We start from the raw sequence: 18,341 nt of genomic DNA, 5'->3' as shown, positions 1-18,341 counted from the left end.
CATGAACCAGGGCTTTGAATTTACAAATATACCCCTACTAAATAGAGAATGAGATCATGTGCAGGATAAATTTTCTATGTTTTTTTTGTTCTTTAACAAAATATTAAGACCAAGCGATTTGGGAAGGAATAATCAAACATAGGACATAGGATGAGGAGTAAAAAAAAAAAAGGAAAATTAATAAAAAAATGTTTGAAAACTTTGAGTTTTAATGATAAAAATAAAATAAAGAGTAAAGTAAATAGTACCATAATTGATTTTTTAATGTAAAAATATAGTTTTTCGTTAAAGTTTCCTAAAAAAAGGAAATTGTTGTTAACACTTCAAAAATCACATTTGTGAGGAGTGTAGAATGAGATTTTTGAAATGCTAATAACAAGATGACCCCAAATTTCATCAACGCGGAGTTTAAAATTCATTTTGCTTTATTTGTCTCGGCAACAACAGGGGAAAATTCCAGTTTACGGCAATGAGCCTATTTAGAATCTTCGTTGATCACGTTACCAAGAGGCAAACATACGGTTCACATAATCTCAATCGCATTGTAACCGGAAAAACAAAAAACTCAATCGCGTTGCTCGGTTGAGACTCAAAGTAAATCAATAAAAGGTAATTAAACAGTCGACTCCGAATGACTTGGATTTAAACCTAACAATTTTCAAAGCAACATTTGTCCCAACGCACCACAAAAGGGATACAATACAAACGGTCTGATGCACCAACTCAACATATATATTTGCATATATAGCGACTTCTTATTTCATACAATGGGTCAGTAAGAACAGATTAGGCATCGAGCGTGTATGTCAGAAGTCATATAGTATATCCATGGCATTCACATTTTCTCCCAATTGTCTCCAAGTTTGTAAACCAACAAAAAATATTCAACAGGGAAGACCTGAATAGTTGCAGCGGTCTTTGCAGAACGGCCCCTCAAAGAGAGCTTTCAATTGCTGCAGCTTCAGAAAAAGGTACAGATTGTGGTGAGTGAGGAGCCAATCAGATTGCTTGAACAAGTCTAACATCCATCCAATCACTTTGCCCCCACATCTGAGAGTGGAGAAAGAGAAAGTAAATCATTTTGCACAAAAGAATGCTCGAACAAGTAAATCATTTTGCCCCGACATCTAGGACAACTAATTTTACCAAAAGCAAAGCGCAAAGATTGACAAATATAAATCATGTAATTTGAAAAACAGTATAAGGAACTTACATCCCAAGTTAATACAACATGAATTGTCACCCCCGCCCCAGTGGTAATTGACGGTAGTCAAATAATTAAGTATTTTAGAACTCAACCAGGCGGTAGTGCCAGCATCCATTCCCAAGTTAATCCTTAAATTACACAGTTCAGTATGTGCAAAATGATCCAACATGAATTTTCCCTCTCTGTTCATAATTCTTATACATTCATTATCTTATGGAGTGTTATTTTCCTTCTTTCAACTTTTGTGTGTGCTCTGTGTAAAGATTTTGGAAGACTTCAGTAACCAAAACTTACCGCTATCAGTGTGAGACGATTCATCATTGTTTTTTGCTGGAACATGTTGTTGAAGAAACTCCTGGACCGTTCTCCAATAATTATCACCACCAGTGAGCCAAGTATCCATATGCATGCCAGTGGGAAATTCGACAAAAACACACCGCTTATTATGGGCAGCTGCTTTGGCATACAGCATTTGCATATGGGACGGAGGAATCATCTCATCTTGCAAGCCGGAGAGAAAGAGGATTGGCTGCTTAACCTGCATTTAGATGGTCACATGTGAGGGGCAGAACATTAAGGTAATGGCAGAAGAAAGGTGTCTCATCACACTTTGTTGATTTTGTGGCAACTGCTATTTAGAAAGGATGTTTTTTTTTTTTTTTACATCTTTAAGAATCATGTTTAATGTTACTAACGTTTGCTGAAATGTAATACTGGTGCCAATTTTACACTCGGTAGCTCACTTATAAAGCACAATATGGTTTTGGTGAAAAAATGACTTAAAATACGGTTATTTCAACCAGATATCCTGGGTAGAATCAAACATGGACTGGTACAATCAGAACACTGGAATACGTAGAAAATTGAAAAAGACAGACGATAAAAGTCTACCATATTGTTTCTGTTTTTCATGTCTAATTGCAGAGTGAAACAATAATTCTACCACCAAGAAAGCTCACCTCACCAATGACATCAATTGTACTCCAAGGAGACCGTACGAGAAAATTAAGTGCTTTAGGACCTTTTGAACCACTGCCTCCAATAAACCACTTCAAGAAAGGGAGTAAAACTCCAGCCATGTCCAAAATAGATGTGAAGGTGTTTTCCACTATCAGTGCAGCAACCTGCAAGGCATAAACAGAGAGAAATTATTTCAGCCTACCGACCCAAAAAAAACATTTACGATTTAAGTACCGTAATGGTGGTGAAATTTCCAATACTCAAAGGAAGTGAAAAACATTAAGTTGCAACAGATTTAATAGAGTGATACCTTATCAGGGTTGTTTTTAGTAACCACAGTTCCAACAGCACCCCCAAGTGACCTTCCAAAGACAAGTATTCTAGATGTGTCAATATCAGTCCTCTGAGAAAGATGATCCAATGCAACCTAACAGACAAAAAGAAAAAAAGAAAGAAAGAAAATCATACAAACAGCGTTAAAATATAAATACAGTAAGAATCATAATTCAACTGTAAATGAAAAGCATACCTGAGCATCTTTTATGATCCCATGCTGAGAAGGATATCCTTCACTTGCTCCATAACTGTTTATATCAATGAAGATTAGCATCTTAGTATGCATACACCAACACAAATTTTCTTTCCAACCATCATATATTACTCCCAATTAAGCTGTTAATACAATAACAAAGCAACAAGATAGAAACACAATAGGCACATACCCTCGATATGAAAGCATGAACACGTTACATTGCAATTTCTGTAACATTATCCGGACCATTTCGAGGCGATGAGCAATGTCTGCAGGTCAGTGGTCAAGGCCAATAAAGCATATAGAACCCTCAATTCCCCCACTAAGTTCATGAAATTACATGTAAACCAGAATGAAAAATCATGAAAACAACGCACAATGTCATTGTTTCCAAATTACAGTAATAAAGACTGACTATTCTGAGAAAAAGGATACTTCCAGCATTTTCTTGGAAAAACAAGAGGGTTGGACCTGAAAAGCAAGCAAAATAAGAATCTTAGAATCAAATATTGTTCCTTGTGTGCTACGAACATACTGAAAAATTCGTAAGCAGTCCAAAATAACAGCTTAATTTTTAAGTAAAGACCAAATTACTTAGAGACAGACGAATTTTTAAACAAAATGAATAGGGATTACTGTGGAATGCATGCATTTCTAGTAAGCTATAGTCTAAATTAACAAAAACAAACACAATTAGCTAGCTGCTTTGGGTAATTCACTAAGCCCCATAACCGAAAAAACCCCTAATTGTCTCATCAAAACCAAAACCCAATTCCAATTCAGCAGAATTCACAGCTCATCCAAATCAAACAAAACATGAAATTAAAAAACGAATCGGGCAAAGAGAACCGGATCGGACCTCGGCAGTCGGGGAAGAGCTTGATGAACCAAGCGTGGAGGCGAACGCCGTCGGAGGACTGGAGCCAGACGTCCTCGTAAGTGAGGCGTAGGCGGGCGGGGGTAATCGGGTAGGACTTGGTGAGACCCGGCAGGACGGGGACGTAGACAAGCCGCTCCTGGAGGGCGACAAGCAATGCCATGCCGGCCACCACCAGGCCGCCCACCCCGTACAGCAGCGCGTTCACGTACGACACCATGGCTGGGTGGGTGTGTGAGGAGCTTTTTGCTGGGTTTGGGTTTTCGGCTTGTTCCAATCTCCGGCTCCCCTTTTAACTATCTGGAAAGTGCAAAGTGGAAATTTGGGGGGTTGAAAGTTCTGATTTTTTTTTTTGATACATCATTTTCACATCACATTTAAGGGGTAAAAAGTTCGGTTAAACCACACAATAAGCAACCTGATTTGGTATTGAATTCATCATCCATAATATTCAAACCTAAAATATTTCACTTACTAGTAACAGTTGACAATTCTGATTTTTTTTTTTTAAAATGAAGGAAATGAACAATGGGATTTGTTTTGGTCAATTTTATTAAGGTGAGGGTGGGGCCATGTAAATTGGTTTTGCAACTTCGTAGTTCGTATGATGAGATTTCCTATGGACTTCAAAGTCTCATTCTCAAACACTAATTTAAGGATTTTTTAACCGTCATCTTTTTTGATTAAGAATGAAAATATAGATTTGACGATTAAAAAAATTTCATAGAAAGCATCATAAAACTTATACGGGTCAAGCCAAGTTAGTTGGAGCAACCAGTAAAGTGTTCTTTCTCTATTAAAACAAAAAGTCATAAATCAAAGTATTTTAGAATATCATGTTGCTTCCAACAAAAAAAATATTATTTTTTCAAATTATGTAGGAAAAATTTGTTTGATACCGAATACCATCATGATACATTGGCGCTATTTTGTCAAGGAGAATACTTGGCTCCATATATGTAAAGGAAAATACTTAATTCTTAATGTTAAAAAGAGAACAATACGGAACCGTTCATTCTTATAGACAAATTAAAATTTGACATGTGTGATGTAATGAGTTAGTTTCCATATGTGCCGGCTTGCAAGTTGCAGGTAAAGAGAATTGGGTGCGAGATGCAGGCAATGAGTTGTTATAAGAACGCTTCAGCATCACGTTATCAACTTTTAACCCAGAAAACATCATCATCCAAACTTTTTGAACTCAAAAAAATAAATAAACAAATAAAACAAACTTTATATCAAACCAGCTGCAAGCATAAACCCAATATTATGCAAGGAATTTGCCACACGAATGCAAGGTCGTACATATCGGAATCGAATCAAACCAAACTGTTCCTGTGCGACATTCGCAACGTAACTTTTAGCCGGTTTGAATCAAGGTTAACAACACAGAACTAGAACAAGAGAGAATACATATGAAACCTACGAGATTACAGCATCTCTAAATGCCACCATTTCATTAGAAGCACGAAAGGTGGTTGATCTTCGGTTTCCCAATCACCAGTTGTCTGAAAGATGGTTGCAGAGTGAGAAAAGCCAAGGATGATTTGCCCAACCCCTGAGAACAAGATGGTCTTGTTTGTGCTGACCTCTCACCGGACAACAGAAGCAGAGTGCTGGTTTCCAGCACGCATAAACCCGCCATGGAACTCCATTGCTCCACTCATGTGGGGAGGGATGCCTGAGAACCTGCGATCTGCCTGCCGAAAGTTGTCATTTGTGTTGGAAACACTTGTCATGTCTGAGTGGATTGCAACACTACGGAGGAATTCACTGCTTTCCGAGTGATGACTTTCTGTGTCCCCTGTATCTTTCTGATGTACGCTGATGGAGTCAGAAACGTGGTGGGTGCTACTGGAGGCGCTCTGGTCTGATTGCCGCTTTGTGCTGAGAAATCGTCCACCAGAGCCCCTTACCCTATTCAGGGCATGAAGATGGCGAGACTCGTGGAGATAAGGCTGCATTGATTTAAAAGTGTCAAGAAACATGGGTTAAGGCATGGTTTGGATCGATGAGGTATCATTTGTTACACAACAAGATCAGGATGAGTAACATGAGATTCTGGTCTCCAAACTATGAATACAAACTTCCATACAGAACCAAATGCAGCAAAGGAATCAAATTGAACTATGACTTGGTAAGCATACATACCTTTCGAGATTTGAGAAGTTTGTTTTGAGCCTCCAACTTTGCACGGGACTGTCTCCTTCTGAGGATTCCACGGTACTGTTTTGCATTGACATAGATGGGTCCATCTTGTGCCAGATCAGGAGGCAACGGAACTCGTGTAGGTACGATCCCAAGCATATGGGACTGCATTAAGTTAATTTCCAATTATACGCTCATAAAAGGTGGTGACAATCACAACAAACAAGAAAAACTAATAAATATAATCTGGATGATGGAGCTCAGACCAACATAAATTGGATATAAAACTTGTTTGTCCAATCAGATGAAAAAATGTAGAATATAGATTCATCTTAAACAGTTAAAAAAAACAATTAGCCGCATTTCTGTAGAAGCAATATGGGGAAAGAATCTAATCAAACACCAATGGAAACAAAACTTACCATAGCCTGTGATCCATATGCAGTCACAAACCCACTGAAGTAAGGGCCAACATAAGGATATGGTATGCAGCCCTGGAAGAAAGGAGATGTTCAAATTAGGAACCATCTAACGGTTAAATTCTGGGTATAACAGCTCCACCTACCACTACATTGCTGTAACCAACTTGAGAAGGGTTCGACATTAAATCTTGATTACTCGGCAAGAAAACTGGCTTCAGTTTCCCATCAGCACCCTTACCATATGTTTCATCTTCGCCTGTGTTCAAGGACAAGAAACAGAAGAGAAGAGAACTAAGTCCACGAAAACAAGGGGAACAAAGAATGCTTTAATGGTAAGCATATGAGCTAAGTACATAAGGGAACAATGTCTTCAGAAATTTCACTTCTTAAAACAAACTTTTTATATCAAAAATTTGTTTTTTTTTTTTTTTTTAATTTCATTACAACAGTGTACTTCAGAAATTTGATACCAAAAGAATGTGTGCAAGATATTACGATAAGATCATAAACCACGAGTTTATATACCAGATTCTGATGAATTGCACTGACCTTGAGAGTGACCAATTGATTGGGTTGTGGATGATGATCCCTGGTCTGTTTGTAGTTGAAGTCCTAAATGCTTTGCGTCATGATGACCTTGTGGCGGAAATACCACTTTGAAGCTCACATCCTTGGATAAAGACTCTGAAATTTGTCGTTCACTTGGATTCCACGACATGGAATTAGTATAAAGTGGCATTGCCTGGACGGAAGTTTGATTGAAAATGTTCTTGTTCGGTATAGATGATTCTATCGTCGTGTCCCAAATTTTATGCAAAATCAAAAAGATCCTTAATAAGGACATAAGTACTACCTTGTATCAAGGACACTTACAAATTATCTACTCAGACTAAATACACATACAATGGCTAAGTATGCAAGCATTCAATCGCCTTGTGCATTATAGCACGCGAGGAATTACACCCATGAACATGAATGAATATCACAAACAAACCAACATAAGAAAACTCACCGATTAATTGGAACTATCCAACAGATTATTCTATCTTAATCACTTATCCAACAAAAGCCACAGCATCTCTCCTACTTCGAATCAGATTTATATCAGCAAACGAAGCATTTATAGCTAATAAGTTGGTAGTCCTGTTTCTACCTTCTAAATGTATCAGACTCCGCATGCTAAGAACACCAAGAAGTGGGTTTTCCAAGTTTATACAGATTGCATTTAATATCTCAATTACCATGTAAGTAAAAACACAAGGTTTGGAAAACCTGATGGAAAATGTCAGTAAATATTACAGAGAAGTTTACATGCAGTACCAGCATGCAACAAATTAGACCAATAAAAACAGATAAATGAAAAGACTTGAGATTTCCAGACCAACTCCAATCATACCCAAAAATAAAAAATTACAAAATATATTACTCTCCCCATTACTCATTCAATCCCACCAGAACAAAGCATTGTCCAGAAAACCCAATAATAAAAGAGGAAATTAGTAAAATTTAAATAAAAACAAATAAAATGCAGAAAAATGTACAAAAATAGAAATAAAAACATACCCAAAACAGGTATGAAACCAGAAACTGATGAAGGAGACAACTTTACTACTTTCCCATCTTCAGAAACACCTGAAAACAGAACCAAATGATCTCAAAATCTACATGCAATCAGTAAAAAGCAAACAGAAAGCAACCCACTTGGATTCTACACCCATAATTAAATAAATAAAAATCATCATAAAATAAATTAGCAGAAAAATAAAACCCGTAAATGGAAAAAGAAAATAGAAAGGCAAGAGAGAAAATGAAGCAATAGGAGTGAGAGAAAAGAGAGAGAGAGAGAGAGAGACCTTTGGGGTCTGGTAAGGGATGAATGAGCAAGGAATGTAAGTGTTGGGAAGACCTTGGACATGTCTCCTCTCCTCCAACTGTCTAAATAAAACACTCTCTCTCCCCTCCCCTCCCCTCCTCTCCTCTTCTTCCTCCTCAAAGACTCACTCTCTCTCTCCTCACTCTATATTTTCCTTCCTTCTTCTCGGGCTTTGCTGCTGTGACAACACAACACACACAAAAACGTGATCCTAAATTCCTGATTAAAAGCACTTGCCACCCATTTCTCTCTCTCTCTCTCTCTCTCTCTCTCTCTCTCTCAACCTTTCTTGTATTTTTGAAGCTTTCGTCCTTTTCGTCTTCTCCATTGATGGTGGGCCCATTCACACCCTCAACGTTTGGCTGCATACACTTTCCCTATCACAGCCGCCCTTCACTGTTTTTCCTCACTTGTTTTCCACGAGAAGATTTTTTATTATGACGGGAATATGAACTGTACATCATTTGTTTTTAAATAAGTTGTGAGAAATTGTATTTTTTCAAGTTATTAACTTTTTAGTAGACGTATTCCATCATTGCTATAATAACACGTAATGTACTATCCCGTGTTCCAGTCATACTAAAAAATCTCTCGTTTCCCACGCCCACATTTCCCACACGCCATCACAAATGTGCCCGTGTTATTTTATGTTACATTTCTATCCATTAGCATAGCCAGTATTTTCAAATAATGAAGTTATAATATCAACCAAAAAGGTTTATTGGGCTATTTCATCGAGCACCTAGTAAACACCTTCTAATTCTTGTCAACATATGTTGAAAGTTTATGTCGACATTTGTTGAGACTTATTGAGAGTGAATGCAGGATATTGGAGAGTAATGTTGAAAACTGCCAAGGCTTTTCAACAAAAATGAAGAGAAGGAAAAAAAAAAAGACAAATATGATAGAAGAAAATAAAATAAGTAAGAAGAGGAAGTTGTAATTTAATTTGTCTTAAATGTTTTTAGAAATCAAACACAATATACAAACAAATATATAGGATTTTTGAAGCTGTTGGGATTAAGTACTGGTTTGGTACTGAGGTGTTTTTATAAAAAGTGGGTATAAAAAAAACTGAGCTCAAAAAAGTGTTTGGTAAACACTTAAAAACAGCTTATTTTCACAGTTTTAAGTGAAAAAAAGCTGAAAACACAAAGCAGCAAAAATGAGCTTATTTTCACAGCACAGCAGAAACAATTTTTTTTTTTCAAAGCGTAGCAATACCAAACCAGCCCTAAGGACAACCAAGATCTTATGCTAACTCTGCCGCCGCTTCTATCTGACTGGAAAATGTTTCTCGCGCACCGTCGCGACAGAGTTAGCTTCCCTGGTGAAGATTCTACAGAATAAATTATATCTCGTTTGTTTTTCAAATTTGAAAAATATAAAAATATTTAAAGTATGCTTATATAATAAATAATAAAGAAAACTAATGAAAATAGTTTAAAAGTTTTGAGTTTTAACGATAATAACAAAATAAAGAGTACAATAAATAGTACAATGATTAACTTTTTAATATAAAAATATAATTTTTCATTAAAATAAACAATATTTACAGTTTTTCTTCAAAGTTCCTATTAGATAATTACAAAGGAAAAAACACGTCAACCTAAGACGTGATTAGGATGAGGTTTAATATTTTTTACCCAACACAGATCATTCAGCCACTTAACAACCACATTAAAAGCATTATACTTTTCTTCAGATGAAAGGGAAACATAAAAGATCAATCAAAGCCACTTATTAATATGATCCGATGGTATTATTTTTTATTTAAAAGTAAGAAATTTTAAGTTTAAATTTTATGGATAACGAATTCAATACAAAATAAAAATTTTTATTATGTGGCTTAACTAAACTCTCTATCATCCTAATGTAAAAATATCAATGTACTAAAAAAATAAAATAAAAGATCAATTAAATATTTTTTAATTGTTATATTCAAGATGAGGATAAGATGGAAAAAGCTGGTGTTCGAGTTATGATGTGATAGCTTTGTTTTTTTTTTCTTTGACTTCGACCTGCTTTTTTAATATCCAATACAGTGGAAACAGATAACATCAACGACAAAACTCAAACAGAAGCGCAATGATTCTGGCTAAACTTAATCACGTCCAAATGTCGAAATAACTTGACGACTATAATCATCAGAGTGCAATGTGATGTGCGCCGACGACCAATGACCAATGACTGCTCAAATCATCGCAATAAGTTTTATGATTATATGAGATGATATTTTGTGTAATATTAGACGAATTAGGATTCTCGTTCTTTCTCTCTCATTATTTCATCTCATTTTTTTTTTTTTTTTAATAAAACATTAATATAAGATGTTGATGTAGCCTAACATAACCGTTCAAATAGGAAAGGAGAAAATATGAGAGAATCCTATTCTGTATTGGACTCCTTAAGTCAGTACAGTCATCATCAGAATGCAACATGAAAATGTCACGCCATCTCTCTAGTACTGCGCCTATCTTCAAACAAGAGTCTTGAAAGTTATAAAAACCCGCTTTCTTGTCGGAAGTTTCGAGCATGAGCTCAGCATCATTGTTACAAAGAGCACGAAAACATTACTTTTATTAAGCGTTTTGATGAGTAGGAATTTCTCATTATCGCTCTATATCTTTGTTATAGTTTTGAATCGCTCGTAGTTCTATAAATTCTTCGTCTTTCTTGCGAATCAAGGCAAGTCGTTCTCTTTGTATTACTTATAAAGTACCGTGATCATTTTCATAAATGATTCTATATACTGTCTATGAGAAGTAGTTTATGTTAAATTTAATATAATTAAATACTATGTAAACTTATTTTTGACCTAAATCTTGCGTAACAAGGTAGAGGAAATGTCTCATGAAATTTTAAGTTGCACGGTTGCTGATTGTGGCTGGAAATGCCTTCTACCGGACTTTCTGTAAGGCACCGAAGGAACCGTCCGATTGTTGGTTTTCCATTACCCATAACTCCATGAACTCTTGGTCTTCTTTGCGAACCAACGCTAGACGAACTTGGCAAGCGGCCGGATTGTACTTCCAATACTTATCATTGCGCACTGAATGCGGTAGGGCGAAGGTTTTCCAAGCGTCTTTGTCTTGGTAGAAAGCCAGTATTTGATTGTTGGTGAGATGCCAGTAAAGCGCGCCGCACGCTGAAACAGGTGACTTGGTGTCGAAGAAAACCCTCGTAAGGTAAAATCACATCGTTCAACTGCTTCCAAGACCAAGTGTTTGAATCAAAGACCCCACATCTAAGGTGGTATTGATATGAGGGGTTGGTCTTGGGCTTCGATAACCGAATAATCTTAACGTTTTTTAGCCAAAATCGTTATTAAGATTGACATAACTTTTCACATTGGTCATGAGATTTGAAATCAATAGAAGTGATCCCTAAGTTTGTCCACCATTAATCATTTTGGTCATTCTATGAAAAATCTCCGTTAAATAAGAATAAAATGACAAAAGTACCCTAGTTTTTTGTCAAATCATTTTGGCTATTTGTTTATTAAATTGAGAGTATTTTCGTCATTTTGGTCCTTAATTAACAAAGATTTTTTACAAACTGACCAAAATGATTGACTATGAACAAACTTATGGATTACTTCTACCGATTTCAAATCTTAGTAACCAAGGTGAGTAGTTATACCAATATCATTTTGGCTAAAAAGCTACTCTTAAATCAAGTGCTCAAAACTGGGTTCGAATTTGAATTCGACCTCAACACAGCGAAAGCAATGCCCTCATTAAAATACCTAGTCTTAGGGCTGGTTTGGTATTGCTGTACTTTGAAAAAAAAACTGCTTCTGCTGTGCTATGAGAATAAGCTCATTTTTGCTGCTTCATGTTTTCAGCTTTTCTTCACCCAAAACTGTGAAAATAAGCTGTTTTTAAGTGTTTACCAAACACCTTTTTGAGCTCAACTTTTTTTGATACCCACTGTTTATAAAAGCACCTCAGTACCAAACAAATACTTAGGGTCTGGTATATTTTTCAACGGTTGAGTATTAGGAGCGGGACAATGACTCTCTCCCTTCTTCTTTTTTCCTTCTCCTTTCCTCCACTCTTGTTCAAATGCTCAAGATTTCATTTTGTTTTTTCATCTTTGTAAAGAGAAGAAAAGAAAAAAAATTTGTAAGAGAAAGGGAGGGAGGGGAGAGAATCCCATTCGTAGGAGCGCAAACACAGCAGCGAGGATCCGTACGGTTTTTATGGCTGACACCGACGAGCAAACCTCGACCGTCGGCTTCAATCCGGTATGGAAGAGGTGAGAACCGGAGTGAAATTTATCGTCAATAATCAGTCCTTGCGACCATATATTTAATTTTGATGAGTTCAACAATTAAAATTTGATTTCTAATCGTTTTAACCAATTTCTTAAATTTACTTACCCATTCTAACATGATTAAGTAGTTTAAAATTTCGTCTGATAAAAACAGTAATAATAATAGCGATTTACATTTAAAGAAAAGAAAACAGAAAAAATCTTCCAGAAGGTTGTAAATATGTTCACGAAAATATCAAAGGAGGAGGAGCAGTGAAATACTACATAATTACAGATAGAAGAACTGAAGAAGCAATACATTAATCAATTAAATAATTTATTTGGCAATATCCAACAAATTAATTGAATATCCCAAATTACAGGGAGCTATATATCAACTGCAAAAGTTAGCTACCTGAATTGGTAGGAGCCCGGCGTGGCGTGGGATCCGATCCTTGAAGCCGTTTCGGGCCTCGTTGAAGCCATCAAGACTGCAGAGTACAGATAGATGACAACATAATCTTGAAAGTGTGTGTTTCAGCAAAATTTGCTATTCATTTCTTAGGCTTCAAGGGAAAAACATGAACTAGTACTATAATCACAACCGCCAGTTTGGAAGACGATAATTCATCAGTTGTATCTTGATGCACCGGATTACCTGAAACAAAGGTTGAACGAGGCAAGTGAACACAAGAATATAGTATTCCGCCTTCAGACAACGTAGCTTCAACCCTAATGTAGGTAGTTTGAAGAGATAAATGGTGCAAAGGCGTGAGAGAGAGGGAGCTTTATAACTCACCATGTAAATCAGAGATCTAAGTTGATTCTTTCAGACCATTTGAAAATATCAGAGTGCACTTTGTCCCCGCCCAATTCCTGTCCCGTGGCACCTGCTGCCACTCTTAAAACATCCTCGATCAAAGCAAAGTTTCCCATTATGTCAACATGAGCACCACTTTGGGTGCCCCGGCCCTCTAGAAGATTAGCTGGAGGGGCATGATCATACTCCCTTATGTAAGTAGGGATGCCCGCAGGATTGAATCGTGTCTTACCCCTCCAACCTTTAGCACACATGAAACCCGCACTCAGAACAGGAACAGTTTCATCCCCATCAGCGGAAAAAATTCCACCTTTTAAACAAGGGTCTTCACTTCCGCCCTCTGCTGAGTTATCTATCTGAAAGGGAATGTAGCATTCAGCACTAGGAGTCAACTTGTATACATATGCCCTTTCGGTCGGGATTCCAACTCCATACATAGAATAGATCTCCATGTCCGGAGCATTTGGTAATCTGCCCAAGCAGTCAGAAGTTCACGCACCACACTAAAATTGTTTGCTTAAACAGTGAACACAAGCCCAGAATAACAGCTAAATTAACAATGCATGAACAAATGAAGCGTTTATTTTATGATAATAAGAGCTGGAAACTTAAGTGTATAAGGCTTTTTGATCGAAAATGGGAAGTTTGACTGAAACATACAGGGCACGTTTGAAGCGTGACTTTTTCACACTTTGGGTCAGCTTTTTTTTTTTTTTTTTTTTTTTTTTTTTTTTTTTTTTTTTTGGAAACACACTTTGGGTAAGCATTGGACAGGAATTTCCCGAAACCACCGTAGTGAATATTTTTACTACCTTGGCAATACTTAAGGGTTCATCATGAAGCATGTAAGGGCATTGGAGAATGGTGCGTACAGATACAATTAAAAGCATTAATATTGACTAATTAAGGATCACCAAAACATGGAAAACTAGATTAAGTTTAATATATGACTCACTTTTTTTTTTGGGGGTGGGGAGGGGGAGAACTGATAGAACAATACAAAAAAGATGAAAACTCACTTTGTTTCTAAGGGATTCGACCAATACTTGTAGTGTTCATATTTTGGGTCATCCAAATTGTCGGCAATCCCATACGAAAAATGATTATCCCCACGTGCCATCAACTTAGGAGCAACAAAATGAAACAGATCCAAAACTGATCCTGCCGTGTAGACCTTGTAATCTGCAACGGCTTTGACACCACCAACACCCATTTCATGGTACTCTGTCCATACATCACAATGGGTAGCATTTGCAAGGTAATTACCCTTCACAGCGTCCTGCCAATGAAGCACAAGTCAAATTAAGACACGTTAAACAGTTACGATAGTATTTATCTTGGGATTCTAAGAAAAGATAAGACAGTACAGAGAGAGGCCATATATACTTCTAACGGAATGCCTTCCACATTATGGTTAATTCTACTTGAGAACAGAGAAATACCCTAAAATCGATCCTCTCAATCTTGGAGGAATCTGCCTCTGCTACATCTTTCCCAAACGATACAATCCTCCCATAGTTTACTCTGGTTTCAACTTCACTGTTTGTATCGTTATTCTTCACCTTCTTTGCACCATAATTGCAGTATCCTTCAGGTGACCAATCAAGGCCACCCCAAATAGTGTCCCCGCCTTTTGGTATCATTGACATGGTTGCATCCCATGTACGGGTCATTCGCATCAGATGTTGTAAGGTTTGGAGACCAAAAACATCCTTATCCAAAACACCTGGTGCAAAAGCCCTGTAATAAAGATTAGCGTTTGATCAAGGGCCCTAAGTAGGGAAATGTTTCTAGCAGACTAGACAAATCAGGATACAACCATAATTCAGATTTCTAGCAGACTAATATGTTGTGTAAGTAAATGCGAAAAACCTGGCAACTGCAATATCCCTGGCTTCCATAGAGAAAATTCCCGCAAGGGCTTTTGGAACCCCTAGAAAGGGTCCACCAATGTTCATTAGAGCTTTAATATGCTTCGCACACCAATCTGACCCACCCCCACCACCCATTGGTCTTGGTGCCTCAACCCACTTCATGAAATGCAAAAAGTATAGAACACCCATTGAGTGAGGAATAACAACCACCTTGTTACCACCATTTGAGGCTACCATAAGCTCTATGTGACTCTTTATCCTGCTTAAAGTTTGGTCCCTAACCTGACAGAGGCAATCAAGCAGACAAATAAACAAAAGCCATTTTTCATGGTAACATCCATCATGCTACGATGAACGAAGAAACCTGATGAATTTCCATTACAGGAAGCTAAATGGGCTACAAAACAACACCTCAGTATTTTGAAACGATATTCTCCAATCATATGAAGCCATATACATTGTTTTCTCTTCATACCCTATGCGAGCCAAATTTGCAATTAAAACTGCCCAGACAAAATAACCTGGTGCAAAGTAATCAGCTGCCACAAGGCCCGAAACAGGCCTGACCCTTACACCGGGAGGGTCCAGTCCAGTTTCATTATCCAGAGACATGTGCTCAACCCAGCATAACGGTCTGCAAAAGATGAAAGGAAACATGGTTAACACGACGTATGTAAGATTCAATTCCACCAACAATGTTCTAAAACTTCAGAACAAAAGGGAAATTAACTTTGATCAAGGTTATACACCCCAACGATTAATGTTTAGAGCACAAAATAACTCATATCTCTTTCTGATATATAAAGGCAAAATGAATGAGAGTTCAACATCCACACTCTAACAAGCACCCTAATACATTTACTTCACATTTACAATTCAAAAAGTTTATCAATCTACTTTTATACCTGACATAAAGTTAAACTAGGTAGCACTATATTTTCAAGACAACACTAACTAATCAACTCACCTTACAGCTTTAAGTAAAAAAACTGGTAAAATAAGCAACCTCACCGCATCGTAAACAGCACTGATTAAGGCAAAATCAACTAATCAACTCAAGGGTTCACTAATTAAACTGCTTTGCACATTACAGTTTTTAAGTAAAACATACAAAAACATCATTGTTTAAGGAAAAAAAAAATCACCTTTTAAGTATCAAACACAATACCCTCCTCATATGACACCATTCCTTCTAAACTATACCAAATTAACTAAACAATCAACAAACAGCTCAAAATCCAAAAACCCAAATCAAATTAATCCATAATTAATCACGTTTAGCATGAAAATCCACCTTTTGTACAATTCACCAAATGTGCCACCCCACAGCCGCTTCCTAAACAACCCATCAGCACAACCATGCCCTTCCCACAATTCGAGCCCGCCTGTCACAATCCCGGGCACGAACACCACCGGATGCTTCGCCATGAGCCCCTCCTTCCTCAATTTCACCCCCGGCGGGTCCGTCATGGGACCCGTTATCGCCTCCGTCACGTACTGCGGAAACGAGGCGGGCATTGCGTTGTAGAGGAAGAGCAGGAGCCACCAGATCGAGCATATGAACCCAATGAACCAGCAGCAATTGTCGACGCACGACCACTTGTGCGGCTTTTCCCCGCCATTTTTCTTGTGATTTTGCTTTTGCTGCTTCTGCGCTTGGGTTTCCTTTTCTTTCTCGCTGTTGTCGTCAATCGGCGGAGACGGTGGCTCTGAGTCGGAAGCGGCTTTTCCCTTCCTCCGTCTAAGAAACGACATCGTTTTCATAACGGGAGAAAAATGTGGGCGGCTTTAAATGCTCTCTCTCTGATGAGTAACTGGGTTTTTTATCTGGTCCCCGGTGCTCAGCGAAGCAGCTGATCGAAACCCAAATCCCGAGAAATACGGTTACTATATTTATACACGGCGGTGGCGGTGGAGGAAAGAGGTTTTTGCCGGCGAGTGGCGATGTGGAGGCGTCTGATTGGCTGGCGAACTGGTTGTGTACTTTTGGTTGGGTGTTTAGAAAATTGGAGGGACTGAGCCTGGCAGTACCCGACGGCGGTTTAGTTGGGATTACGTTTTCCTTGCTTTGAATCTGTGTCCTAGCGGGCATGAAAAGAAAATTAAATTACTAAATTTGACTTCTTTATTTGAGCAGAATATTTTGTTTTAGCTACTTACATCTATGTTTATATCTTACATATTTTTTTAATTTTTGACCGTTAAATTAAAAGAAATAAAAATAATTAGATAATGAAAAGTGTGTGAGTAACAACGTTTTTAATTTTTATTGGGTGATGAGCAAATAACATAATTTTCAAGTCCTTTATTACAATATAATTATCTCTATAATATTATTGGCTTTTGTTATTTGGAAAGTGTTATTGGCACTCCAAAAATCTTGTTCTACACTCCTCACAAATGTATTTTTCTTTTCAAATATAGAAAGTTTGGAGTGTAGAATGAGATTTTTTGAATGTTAATAACAATTCCCTTGTTATTTTAGTACTTATTTTTAGTAATATTAAGGATGTTGGCAGTTTCCAAAAAAAAAAAAAAACAAAGAAACAAAAAAAGGATGTTGGCAGCTCTAAGGTTCAACAACTTCGAAGAAAAATCCAGATCAAACAATATGGACTATACAGTTAAAAATAAAAATTAATGAAAAGAGTTTCAAAATTTTGAATTTTAATAAAGGACATGAAAGTTGATGATTAGATTATTATTTAAACGTAAATAAATGTGTTCATTCCTATTAGTGACATATCATTTAATTTGCAAATTTTGTATACAAGTTTAGTTTTCCTAGTATTACCTTTAATGGAACATCTTACTAATTTTTTTTAATATTTAAGACAAAATCCAACATCAAACTACATCAATTAGACTGGCCCAACCAAAATAATTGATCGAGTTTTGATTTTTTTCCCTCATATTTTTTGTTCAACTCGTCTTATTTTTTCGTCCCGTGTTCAATCCCTCTCATTTTCTTCTTTTCAATTTTAGATTCTTCATAAGTCTTTCATACAGTAATGAAATCGTGCAAGGTCAAAGGCTACAAATTTGTGTTGACGCTCACTTTCTTCTAATACAAGACCCACAAGTTAAAACTCAATGTCCAGGGAGGTCAAGCTCTCCAAACATGACGTTTTTCCGGCGTTTTTTGCCAATTTTCGACCAAACCTAACTAAATTGATCGTTAGCTCAAGATAGAAGTTTGATCCTCTTCCTCAAAATTGGTACTTTCATATTTGGTTCTAAAATGGTGGTAGTGTTTAAGTCTAAAAGTAATAGCAGTGCCAGTGTTTAGTTCTTAAAATAGTGGCAGTTTCAGTTTTAAAAATAATGGCAGTATTTAGTTCTATAAATAGTTGCAGTGGATATGTTCAGTT

At 37.0% G+C, this 18,341-nt stretch overlaps 3 protein-coding genes across 4 annotated transcripts; all 3 read right to left on the bottom strand.

Annotated features, from left to right (window-relative positions):
• Positions 1-613: 613 nt before the first annotated feature.
• Positions 614-4,197, bottom strand: LOC137739538 (alpha/beta hydrolase domain-containing protein WAV2). 2 transcript variants are annotated; one of them, XM_068479154.2, is made up of 8 exons: positions 3,559-4,197; positions 3,135-3,170; positions 2,890-2,968; positions 2,697-2,751; positions 2,478-2,594; positions 2,167-2,331; positions 1,502-1,745; positions 614-1,050 (listed from the first exon to the last, which is right to left on the bottom strand). In XM_068479154.2, the coding sequence occupies exons 1-8, from the start codon at positions 3,794-3,796 to the stop codon at positions 1,034-1,036; spliced, it is 951 nt and encodes a 316-aa protein (XP_068335255.2). In that variant the 5' UTR covers positions 3,797-4,197; the 3' UTR covers positions 614-1,033. The 2 variants fall into 2 exon arrangements, with proteins under 2 accessions (XP_068335255.2, XP_068335247.2); XM_068479146.2 differs by having other exon boundaries at positions 614-953; positions 3,559-3,891.
• Positions 4,198-4,786: 589 nt separating this feature from the next.
• On the bottom strand, positions 4,787-8,308 carry LOC137711421 (nuclear transcription factor Y subunit A-3). Its single transcript, XM_068450663.2, has 7 exons — positions 8,000-8,308; positions 7,710-7,778; positions 6,696-6,935; positions 6,290-6,402; positions 6,147-6,218; positions 5,728-5,889; positions 4,787-5,534 (listed from the first exon to the last, which is right to left on the bottom strand). The coding sequence occupies exons 3-7, from the start codon at positions 6,883-6,885 to the stop codon at positions 5,169-5,171; spliced, it is 903 nt and encodes a 300-aa protein (XP_068306764.2). The 5' UTR covers positions 6,886-6,935; positions 7,710-7,778; positions 8,000-8,308; the 3' UTR covers positions 4,787-5,168.
• A 4,191-nt stretch (positions 8,309-12,499) lies between these two features.
• On the bottom strand, positions 12,500-17,068 carry LOC137740498 (phospholipid:diacylglycerol acyltransferase 1). The gene is made up of 7 exons (XM_068480354.2): positions 16,265-17,068; positions 15,382-15,604; positions 14,969-15,252; positions 14,539-14,836; positions 14,116-14,375; positions 13,076-13,567; positions 12,500-12,934 (listed from the first exon to the last, which is right to left on the bottom strand). Exons 1-6 carry the CDS (start codon positions 16,732-16,734, stop codon positions 13,084-13,086), a joined length of 2,019 nt encoding a protein of 672 aa, XP_068336455.2. The 5' UTR covers positions 16,735-17,068; the 3' UTR covers positions 12,500-12,934; positions 13,076-13,083.
• Positions 17,069-18,341: the final 1,273 nt, after the last annotated feature.

This window comes from Pyrus communis, chromosome 15 (assembly GCF_041283825.1).
Source record: "Pyrus communis isolate YQ-2024b chromosome 15, ASM4128382v1, whole genome shotgun sequence".
Classification (NCBI taxonomy): domain Eukaryota; kingdom Viridiplantae; phylum Streptophyta; class Magnoliopsida; order Rosales; family Rosaceae; genus Pyrus; species Pyrus communis.
The sequence above is the reverse complement of the archived record's forward strand: the minus strand, read 5'-3'. Positions and strand labels throughout refer to the sequence as shown.

Bases quoted from the DNA above. Each gene is read 5' to 3' on its own strand.
- LOC137739538 (XM_068479146.2), bottom strand. From the start codon at position 3,796: ATGGTGTCGTACGTGAACGCGCTGCTGTACGGGGTGGGCGGCCTGGTG. The intron at 1,746-2,166 runs GTGAGCTTTCTT...ATCTAAATGCAG, and splicing joins CAATTGATGTCATTGGTGAG to GTTAAGCAGCCAATCCTCTT. The intron at 954-1,501 runs GTAAGTTTTGGT...CTGAAGCTGCAG, and splicing joins ATCGTCTCACACTGATAGCG to CAATTGAAAGCTCTCTTTGA.
- LOC137711421 (XM_068450663.2), bottom strand. From the start codon at position 6,885: ATGCCACTTTATACTAATTCCATGTCGTGGAATCCAAGTGAACGACAA. The intron at 6,219-6,289 runs GTAGGTGGAGCT...CCTTTCTTCCAG, and splicing joins TTGGTTACAGCAATGTAGTG to GGCTGCATACCATATCCTTA. The intron at 5,535-5,727 runs GTATGTATGCTT...AAATCAATGCAG, and splicing joins AACTTCTCAAATCTCGAAAG to CCTTATCTCCACGAGTCTCG.
- LOC137740498 (XM_068480354.2), bottom strand. From the start codon at position 16,734: ATGAAAACGATGTCGTTTCTTAGACGGAGGAAGGGAAAAGCCGCTTCC. The intron at 14,837-14,968 runs GTTTTTCGCATT...TCTTTATTACAG, and splicing joins AGGGATATTGCAGTTGCCAG to GGCTTTTGCACCAGGTGTTT. The intron at 14,376-14,538 runs GTATTTCTCTGT...CTTCATTGGCAG, and splicing joins TTGAGAGGATCGATTTTAGG to GACGCTGTGAAGGGTAATTA.